This window comes from Haliaeetus leucocephalus, unplaced genomic scaffold, assembly GCF_000737465.1.
Source record: "Haliaeetus leucocephalus isolate CR32 unplaced genomic scaffold, Haliaeetus_leucocephalus-4.0 Scaffold162, whole genome shotgun sequence".
Lineage (NCBI taxonomy): Eukaryota > Metazoa > Chordata > Aves > Accipitriformes > Accipitridae > Haliaeetus > Haliaeetus leucocephalus.
In genome coordinates, this window is record NW_010972598.1 from 7,219,115 (window position 1) to 7,230,445 (window position 11,331).

At 39.3% G+C, this 11,331-nt stretch overlaps 1 protein-coding gene across 3 annotated transcripts in view; it reads right to left on the minus strand.

The window, feature by feature from the left end:
• The window catches only part of ABCB10 (ATP-binding cassette, sub-family B (MDR/TAP), member 10), a 27,966-nt gene extending 16,687 nt beyond the window's left edge, over window positions 1-11,279 (minus strand). The window contains exons 1-3 of one of the 3 annotated variants that reach the window (XM_010562663.1): window positions 10,954-11,279; window positions 839-1,039; window positions 293-495 (exon numbers count right to left, since the gene is read on the minus strand). In XM_010562663.1, coding sequence (XP_010560965.1) covers window positions 293-495; window positions 839-1,039; window positions 10,954-10,969 — 420 coding nt within the window. In that variant the 5' untranslated portion in view covers window positions 10,970-11,279. The other 2 variants (XM_010562664.1, XM_010562662.1) reach the window with 2 other exon arrangements.
• Window positions 11,280-11,331: the final 52 nt, after the last annotated feature.

Here is an 11,331-nt window from a genome sequence, read left to right on the forward strand (position 1 = left end):
AGTTAAGCTATTTGCCTACTATACTTTGCTTGATAAATTTGGGCAGTAACAGTAGTTCATTTCAAACCTTCGTTCTCCATATTTTGGTCTGTGAGTAAACATCAAGTGGCTACAGGCACATCATCTATTGCAAGGCAGTACTTAAAAGTTATTGTAGATAACCAGTGAAATACACTTGTATCCAAGAACACACATTCAGTTTCTGGACTGAATCACATTCACACATTACCTAACAGAACTGAAACAAACTTGAAACTACAAGAAGTGACAAGCAGGGAAGAGACCACCATACCATCATTCCAACCCCCACAGATGCCTGTGCTCCTGCCCGGAGCCCATCTGAAAGGTTTTCAGTCACTGAACGGCCCAAGAGGGCTGTATCCGAAGATAAGCGGTTTATCAGCTCTCCTGTTCTGGTCTTGTCAAAGAAAGCGGTTTCTTGCTTCAGAATAGAGGAGAACATGGTTGTTCTCAAACGCTTCACAATTCTTTGTCCTGTCAGAAACAGAAGTCAGTGAAGCATGGCACACAAGACTTTACACAGACACCAACAATATAAAAATCACAGGATTACGCAGCACTGAACAAGACACATTACAGAGTTTTAATATACTAGAAGAGAGTGAGCTTTAAGATGTCACGTAACAGTAAATAAAAATGAACAATTATTCCAGCATACTTATCTTTGCACTATTAGTTTACCTTTGATCTGGTTATAAAAGCTACTGATTCCAAGAGGATCTCTCAACCAGTGCCAAGAATTTATTTCAGATCATTAGATATCCTGACTCTGTGAAAAAAGGTGACTCTCAGTACCACTTTTTGCTTCTGTTTTTACCTGCAGTCTGCATGAGGTAGACACGAGTAGCATTAGCAGCAGCACCACATAGAAAGATTCCACTCAGCAAGGCACACAGGCTGGTCAGGCTGTCAGTGAACTCTTCACTGGGATTTGTATAAATAATGTCAATAACTTTCCCCAGAAAGAAAGGGGCTGACATGGTAATGACACTGGAAACTGTCAGAAAGCCAACAGCAGCTGCAAATCAACAAGGAAAAGGATAGGAAAATTATTCTGAATTTGCAGGATCATTAATAGTACATATGAAATAATTTTTCACTTGAAATTTCTATTAAGCTTGTGAGTGCCAATATTAAATAATCAGCGTTCCTTTAGGCCTAGTTCTGAATGGGCTATTTTAAGTCACTGTATAAATTAACTTGGGCAAGGCACATTTTAAGATCCTGAAAGCCTCTGTATACAATCAGTCCTGGAATTGCTTCTCTTGTCTAACCTTACATAGCACCATCCAACAAGGTTAACTTTTCACAGATGTCATCCTTAGAAAGCATTAACAGTTACCAAATTTTCCATATCTCACATATAATCCTTCAACTCCTGTTTGGTTTGGGTTTTATTATTCATGCTTGTTACTGTATTAAAGCTTTCAATGGTCTATTTCTGATTTAGCAATGGACTGAAGTAAAGATCTGATCTGAGAACCATGTAAACCATGCTATTTTATTGGGGGAAAAAACCAACAAAAAAGCATTTGATTTACTCTTGACTGGAAAATTTATATACATTTGTTTTGTTTTACTCCTCACTATTGTTAGTCTAAAAGAAAAATAGCATAAATTTGAATTTGATGATGAGCAGAGCTCTTGAATTCCAGTTGCAAGGTCAGCTGTGGAACAACCTGTGTAACTTGGTTTGACGCTGTATCACAGAGAGTATGAAAATCGCACTGGACCAAGACTTAGCCTTTTGAACATTAATCTGCAAAGAAATTTCTTGAGCTAAGGACACAGCTTGATTCTGAAAAGGCAATCCAGGCTGAGAGCTAGGAAAAACCCCATCTTAAATGAAAACTGAACAAACTTGATATGAGAACCACCGAACCACAACAAACAATGCCATTTATACAGTATAATCTTCCAACAGCCAACCCCACACTTAAAGCAACCATTCATAGGATTGCTACAAAACTACTAGCAGATAATGTCTTTAAAGGCAAAAAGACACTGTACTGAAAATCCTGAAGTTGTCTGAGTTTTAGTATCACTTCTGTGATGCAGACAGCAGAGAGCCTCCCAGCAGCGCGTGGCTATAAACAATATTTCTAACATCTGTCACAGACGGTTTGATACCTTTTACCACCTCCACACACAAGTGGAAAGCTTTCAGTTTTTACGTGAAGTGTAAATACAGCTGTGCATTTATTCGGGGTACAAAAAAATGCATACCTGCCACCACCTGAAGCAAACACTTCTCTGCACCTTCATTGAAGTGCCCCAGAGCAGTCCTGGGAGAGCTCCACACACTGCCCAAACAAGCTTTATCCTTGCTGTTGCATCCAACCTGCAGCCTGTCAAGATTTCTTCGTGATCTTTCCGTTATGTTACACTCAGGCCAGCAAGCATATGAAAGATAAAGGACTCGCGTCCTTAACTTGAAGCTATAGAAACCATAAGAAGCCAGAACAGAAAGGGAGAGACTTTCTGCTGCCATCCTGCTTTCTGATGCCATCAACACATCTCATAAGCATATTATTTACTAGCTGAAACTTTGTAAGAATGAGTGACCTTATTAACAGGCTGGCTGCACCGATGTATTCAAGCTGTGAAGCAGCAGGGAAAAAATCCAACAAAAGCCAGGTCATCTCCTTTCAGGAAAAGCTGGTCTGTGAGGCAGCTGGAGATGATCAAAACATTGCTTATAAGCACAGTGCTGCACAGCAGCTCACCCTCCACTAATCCAGACAATTTCTCAGTTATGGATGGAACTGGACATATGAACTGCATATATAAATGTTCACTGAAGGAAGAGGACTGTATGGCTAAAAATCCCTTACGTCTCTGTTTAGTGGTACAGCCTTCCTGGTGTGGATTTACCTTCAGCTCTTCTTCATGGGTTTCACTGTAATTACTTCCAACAGCCTTAACTGAACTAAAAGCAAATACTAGTACATAAACCAAACTGAAGACTACTAAACTACTTAAACATTTGACAAAGTGTCAATAATATATTGGAACAATGCAGTCCTGAAGATGAAAGCTTATATCATCCAGATGTCACTTAATTTTCCCCTTAAGCAATATACCTGTCTTTATTAATTTAATCACAAATCACATGCAAAACAAGGTTCCCTAATTGAAACTCTCACTTTGATTATACCAGAACAACTAGGAAATAGCACAGAAGCCAAGCTGTTGCTCTCTTTTTTTTTTTTTTTAAACTGTTGACTAATTGAAGAAATAGGAATCAGCAAATACTTGTTCTATCTCCTCATTCAAAGAAGAGCTGTCATTGTGATAACTGGCTAAAGGGAGGAGTATGAGGTGTTCAGTAACCAGATATGAAGACATTTCAGTGACACTGAAGGCTGTTACTGACAGAAAAAAAGGTCAGAGTAAACTTTATAGTATTAGTTTCACATAGCTTACTCTGTTACCCAGAAAACTATGTCAAACAAAAGAGTATATTTTGGAAGCTTTATTTTTTAGAGTAGATCTGCTTTGTAGGCTATGAGATGAAAATAAAGTGGAACTTAAAAAAACAGGGCTACATCAAAGTGGCAACAGAAGCAAAGACAAGGCAAGCTGGCTGCAGCAGCAGCTGAGCAGTCCTCGTGGAAACTTTAGGCAAACAATTTGCTTGTCTGCCTGCACAGAAATCCAGATCGCTGCACAGACAAAGTGATGTCTTTATCACTATTAAAATCAACATGCTCTCTGCTAAGGCTAATGTGGGCTTGTTTCCTGACAGCAGATCTGCAACTTCATTTCATAGTAGATGTATTCAGGTGCAAGGAATTGGTTACCAACTGATAAACCAGGACGTTTACAAGCAGTAATTGGCAGAGCTATTGGAAACCTCTCTTCAGAACATGGACTAAGTGACTCCAGAGAGTCATAAACCAATTTTCTACATGCGAGAACACCACCACGTGAGTGAAAATTTCTAATTTTGCTGGTTCTTACCAGAGCGTACTTCTCACCCAGTACAGTATGTGGAAGTGTTCAAAGCAAAAAAAACCTGCTTGCAAGCCTGTTGGGGGAAGGGCTATTTTAAACACAAATACATAAAAATTTGACCTCAGATGAATTAAGATCATTCAAGCCAATGAAGGATGAAGGACAGAAAAATAAGGTAATGATGATGTTTGGCAGTGCATGGTAACACAGCATAGTTTTTACTATTCAGTAAGGTTATGAATGCTACCTCCCAGAATCTTGTAAGTATTTTACCAGTTTCATTTGAAGATCAGGGCTGGCAGGTCACAAAACAAGCTTTGGATTTGTGAGAAGTACCCTTCTACCGGTAACCAAGAATGCCTGTCCTTTACCAGTTATCTGTGTAGTTTTATTCTAATACACAGCGACTTTTTTAGCTTTACACAGAATTTCCACAAGAGCATTTGGAGTGATGAATAAAGTCTACTGCATTCTATCATATGCATGCACAGGGATAGGGCTTTTCAGTTGTTCTTTTGTGGGAGAAAGATGCACTGATAAATTTTATATTTATTGGTTAGGTAAAGTCCATTTCCATTAGGTGAACCCTGGCTCACAAGGAATTTGTTTTGGATTAATATCGGGAGGTTGAAGGACTGGTATCAACCCTGCAAAGCGACAGTTCTGCAAATATTTATTTCAAGAGAGAATCTTCTTCCAGAGTACACTGTAAGCACTTAAGGATGTTCTGTATAGTTCTATGTTAGGTATGACTGGTGTGGTTTTCTTTCCATCTTAAATTCATACACGATATCTGGACTGCACCTATTATTATGCAAGAAGAACCTTTTAGAATCGTCCTCCTTACATTATTAAGAACAACTGTAATACTGTGCTCAGGAGAAAAATACAGTTTGTGTCTGATGGCATGGTTGTATACTGCATTCCTGGTGCATTCTGGAAAGCTGCTAGCTTTTTGAGTGGAGTCGTCTTAATTTGCAGGTATTGTCAATATACTGAATCTTGCAAGTTACTATCTCCAGTGATGATCACAGTTTTTAGAAAATGTTTATAGGAGTATTCTATAGACAGTCTGATGTGGTTATTGAATCTGTGGTGCTTTTTCTTTTGTTATTTTTTTTAAGCATGAAAAAGCAGTTCAGGTTTTCAAACTGTTTTCTTTGGTACAATAATAATACAGTTGCACAACTTACTGAAAATATCTTCAAGACAGCTCATGAAAAGGCTGGCATACTGTGGGTCATCTGACTGACCAGGATTATACAACAGTTTGGAGAAATTAACAGTTGCAGAAAACGGCCGTGGGACAGAATTAAACAAGAGAGACAAACAATACCTTTGAGATAATATCTCAAGAACAAGACTAGTGTCCAGGGTCTGGAGGGCACAGCGAGATACCAGCACAGGAGCGAGCTCCAGAGTATCGACTGGTGACATCTCTCATGCTCAGAACATTTACACGATGCAACTTACAGAAGTCCATCACCTTGAAGAAAGCCTGCTCTTTGAATGATGAGGTGCTCAGGATTGACAGAGATCACCCTCGGTAGCTCCTCAGTGAGGCTCCTGTGATCAAACAGGACAGACCTGCCAGGAGTCCTTTGCTATAGAGCAAACAAAATATCAAGGAGCCTTTACAGAGTAGGCTATAGAGGGTTTGTCAGAAGAGCTTTCAGAGAGGATATTTAATAAGTGCCCTTCCAGGCAGAGCAGAAAACAGTGATTTGAGGAAGCCCAAAAAAGGGAAGAGCAAAGAAGACTGCCACTTTGCACAGGAGAGAAGGAGGAAGAGGTAGCAAGGCACACGCCTGACGGAAGGCCTACACAGAGCTGTGCAAAACCTCTGCTTGAAAGCAAAGATGGAGGCTTGACTCTGACTGTAAGCAAGTATCTTCACTTTCTCTTAGGAAAGATGGTATCTCTATTCTACAAATTGTTATTATCAATACGAACAGTACCACAAGCTAGTCTTTTTAAGACACCCAAAACCAGCTCGCCGCAAACAGGCCTGTTTAAGAACCCATTGAAATTTTTCTTTTTCACTTTTTTTTTTTTTTTGCCATTTGGAGAACTCATCACCCACACCCAAAATGTAAAAGCAGTTCAGGGTGGGGGGAAGGGGAATGCTATAATTTTTATTTCTAAAAGCTTACTATCCTGCAAAAACCCACAATAAAAGGATGGCTCATATAGCCAGGCTAGAATCCTCTGAATGTTTTCAACAGCTTCCCTGGACTACTGTTTCAGGACAATGCACCAGTCTGTAGTTCAGATACAGCAGAAGTATAGGGCTTACTCAGAAAAGTAAGAAAATCCTAGTAATTTCTGTGTTTTATGACAACATGTTAAAATAGCATAAACCATCAATTGTGCTCTCCTAGAATTCAGTTGAAGATATTTAGAAACCAGAATTCCTTTCAAAGACAAAGTATTTTAAAATGTCTATTGTATTTTCTCATTATATTGATTTTCCTCACCCATAAAAATCAGCTGTTTCTAATCACCAAATGTTAGAAAGTAATAAAATAACTCTAGGTTTGCAGGAGAGAGTGTAGCTTCTTTTTTTTTTTACCGTGCATTTAAAATTAAAGCATTTAACTTGTTCATCTCTATTTTGTGTAGAATACAGTCTTTATGTCAGACCAATCTAGCTATGATTCCTTCTATCTTCACAATTTACACAAATAATGCAGCAAAAACATTCCGCAGAGAAATTAAGTTGTAAGCACCTAACGGATCACAGTGGTCAGCAGCTACCATTTCTGCAATGTCTTACATAAGCAGTTTCATTAACAGTTCACCACCAATTTAAAATAAGGAACTGTCACCAGCTAGCCACAGAAAAGCAAACTTTTTGTGATAAAGCTAGAAGGTTGCTTGGACCTTTTGTGAGTTTCATACCAAACATTGACAAAAATCAGAAGAAAAACTAAGGGGGAAACAACAAAAAAACGTGTAGCCTATTTCATTTCTACAAAAGGCACACTGCACATGAGAAAACAATGAGTAAGTTACCCTTGTATATACCACACATGTAAGAATTATGATCTTAAAACCACAAGAATTGCCTTCAGAAAATTCAAGTTAAGTGTGGTTGTTGAGTTGCTTTCAGATGATCAGAACCACTTCACAGTAACTAAATACAGTAGCAAAAAACAGTGGCCACGTATGTGGAGTTGAGAGGTGAACCCAAATTTTGGCCAGGAATTTCCCAGCTACAGGGTGACAGCACAAGAACAGCAAGATTTACAAGACTGGGGTTCAATCCAGGTTCCAAAGAGAAGGGTATTCTAGTGCTTGTGAGCCCTGCCTCTGCTCCCACTGGCTTCCTTCCCATTGTGCACACTACAGTTAATTTGACTCACTGTCAAGGTTGGAATGGGTGTATGAAAACTGATTTTTCAGAGAGATGCGACTTGTCTGACTTTAATAAACTTTTAAATGGAGGTGGGAAAAGCATATCCTTAACAGTGTGTGGCTTGCCTGATGATGTTCAGACTCATCCTACAGAGCAAAAGTTTAAAAATTAAGTCATTTAAATGTTACTACAAACTAAATACATAGTATTTGCCCAATTTAATTTCCTAACATAACTGAAGTTTTCAAAGATACTCCTACTCAAGTACTTGACATAAGAAATGTCAGCTTGTACAAGTACAAATAACCGAAAGCATGACTTTCTAGTAGCAATACTCACAGCTGATGCATTCTACATTTCTAGCTGCATCTTGCACAAAAAAATTAAGTTGTTCACTACCCCAATCATCCCCAATCAAATGAATTATTAAAATCGTTTCTGAACTCCATTACAAAGAATACATCTAAAAAATTCAGGTAGTCTTAGGTACAACATTTTGATTTTTTTTAAATGCATTTCTTTAAGAATTGTTTTTATAGACGTTTAGTCCTTATTAGAAACTACAAAAGATAATTCTACAGCAATCCAGTCTTTCTTGTTCAAGGATGAGAAAGTGCATCACTTGGTATAACTTTAAAGCATAGAAAAATCAGATTACGAATAAGGCAGTGCACTTCTGATTTAACGGCAAATTTTAACCTATAGGAAAACAGCTATTAGAAATTATGCCCAAAATTCTAAAACTACTGAAATAACACTTCTTGCACATCTCTAGAGAAGACCTGTGTACAAAACAAGCCTTCTTACTCAGTGTGCAGGAAGTGTTATACAGGAAAAGGGCACACTTTGCTATTGGATTAAAAATTTCAGAGTTCCTTGTGCTTACTTTACAATTCAATAGAACTATTGTTTCCTTTGAGTGTGGTTTGGATAAAGTGCAACAGACAGATTCTCACAGGGAAAAACAAGGAGGCTGGACAAAATAAAAAGGATCATTTTGAAAAGGCATTTTTGTAGCCTCGCACACACAGCAGGATTTAATAATTTCAACAATGGCCCTGTCCTCTTCCCTGGGAATGGAATTGAACTGAAGACACAGGTTTACCTGATCTGACTGCACAGGATCAGCCAAAGAATTCATGAAAATTACTCCTCTCCTTTGTTAAACCTGGGAGGTATTACAGAATTTACAAACTCCTAATTACAAACTACACAAAATTGTGGCCACTAACAGTGAATTCCCATCATAGCATTTAGCCAGCTTTTTACCACTTTAAGTAAGAACAACAAAATTTAACACATATGTCCTGTTCACAATATATTCGCAACTCTACCCAGCTCTAGAAGTAACTGGACATGAAACATGGAACATATTAAACTGATTTTTTTTTTTGGGGGGGGGGGGCAGTATGATATTTGGTACATTTATTTTCATTCCTAAGAGGCTCTGGAGGCTCAGAACCTCCTTCTGCAAGGAGAGTATTGCAAGGGGTGCTGCATGCTGGAGGTGCTGGAACTCCTGGCCAGAGCAAACTGCTTTTTCCTGAGCCAGCAGATGGTGAAGAGGCCCTGCGTAAAACAAGATGTGACTGTCCCTTTTGGTGTCAGACACAACAGGAGCAGGTCACCTTCACCTCTGTACCTGTACCTCCTCAGCTGACACCATTTCCCCACCACACCAAGATGGGTGAACCTAGTCTCGCTCAACCTCCTCTGCTCCCCAGGCCTCCACTGTCATCACTGCAACTACTTCACCTTCTGTGACCTTGAATTTCAAGGTACAACTGCAATGAGCAGAATATCACGACCTGTGCCACGTGGAATCACAGAAAAGGCACATATCACTTACTTCACAGCGGTAATGCTATACACCTATGTTACCAACTACTACCAATGCAAAAGATCTGGAAGAGCTCAACTTTCTCGCAGAATGAAACAGCACCTGTAAGCCTCTGAAGAGATCCCACAGCATTTGTTTTACCGGTTACATGAACTTGAAGAGGATATTAAATGTTTGACCCTTGGTTCATTGTTTCATACAGTGAAACCATTAACCTTCCTCCGTCTTTGAATGCAGGGAAAACAGAGATACTGAGTTTTTAAGGACTAGTTTCTCAGTACGAAGATGCAACAGGAACAAAACACAACATATTTTAACATATTTTAGACACAATGGGTAGATGTGATTTCCCTACAACCACCTACAAGGCATTTTACCCACATTTGTTATTCCTGCACTCTATAATGACCCAAAGTATTTTCCTTGTTAGCTTTTCCATCTTCCCACTTAATTACAACTTAACAACACAAGTTCTCCCTTAAGTAGGATGTCAATAAAGGAGAAAAATTTCATGTAAATTCACAGAACCAAGACCAACAGAAGATTGAAAAGCAGTTATTACATTTGCATATTTTTTCCATCCTCATGATTTGATATCATCAAGTTGTTGTGTTGTGGGTTTTTTAAACTTCAATTCAGGCCATTTCGTCATCTCAAAAGACAAAACTGCATGTAGCTGATTTTTAGTAACCATGATAGTCGACTTACTTAGAAAAAACCATGAGCAGACTGCACAGATTAAGGATACTTAGCCCTATTTTGAAACATAGTTACAACCAAGTATACAGTACCCTGCCTGTGATAAACAATTTGACAGCCAAGTGCCCATTAAAGGGAACTAAATTAAGCTCATAGTTAGTTAGGAGCCTTTGGCTCCTAAAAGCCATCCTTAAAATAACCAATTTATTTATTTGTTTCAACTTCAATGGGAAAAGCAAAGAACTTCGCCATAAAATCAGAAGGTAATCTATCTGATCAGATACTCACTTCTTCACCAAAATCTGAATAGATTGAACGTTAGTTACTGGCAAAGGGCTTTTTACTTTTTAGTCCATAAGCCAGTGAAGAACAATAATCCTGAGCAAGACTGAAACCTTACTGAACATTGTACCTTTTCCCCCCTCCATCCAGCCCTGTCCCATCAATTTCCCCTCACTTTTGTTCTGCACACCCAAGACAGTGGTATTAGCTGCATAAAACAGGTGTTCACAACATAGAAATAATTCTAATTTCTCACAAGAAGTCATTTGGATCCAAATTATTTTGGCTACGTAATGCCAACATGGAAGCTCTGTAACTATCCACTGTGAATAAAGTCTTGTACAAAGTATCTCCTATTTCTCAAAACCACCTCTTCATGTAAGCCTACCTACTTCACCTCTGATCTCTGGAACACCATTTACTCACTCCATGGGAACTACCTAAGTTTTTGCAAAGGCCTACAGGCCTCACACTGCCATGATAGCACATGTGCTGTCCACTCGTAAAGGTGGTTTTAAAAAAAACAAACCGCGTAGTAATTTGACAGTGTTTTCTTACTAGCAACTGTTATCCCCACAAGAAGCGACATCAAGAAAAGTTTGTTTCTACTCTTTGTAGACGATACCACCTTAAGGGCACAATTTATACAACGTGGTGTTTGACTTCACCATATAGATGCTAAAAAAAAAAATAATAAATCAATCGTTTTCAAAACATCTTACAAAAGTGTTAGGCAAGAAATTCTTGGGAGACAGAACTCCAATTTATTTTTTTTTTAAAAGCTCAGGATTCCCACTTTTACTTTGTTCCATATAGTCTCAGGCCTGAGTTCATTGCAGGCTGCTTGTGAAGCCAGCGTTGAACAGCACAGAGGCATTAACCCACGCTACTAGCAAAATGGGAGAGTCCTCCAACTTCCCAAACTTTTGCCTTCCCTTCAAAACAACGACAAATTAAGAGGTGGCAAGAGGAGGAGGAGCGGGGGACAGAATGCACGTTTGTAGCTTTTTACAGGCATCCAAACGCTCGAAGACTCCACGTCGTGCTCCGATGCTACCAGATGGCTCCGGTTCGGGAGGGAACACGACCTCCTCCGCCTTCACCCCGGCCCCGGGCCCCCCCAGCCCGCCCCCCCCCCTTCCCCCAGGCGGTTGGGCGGCGGGGCAGGACCCCC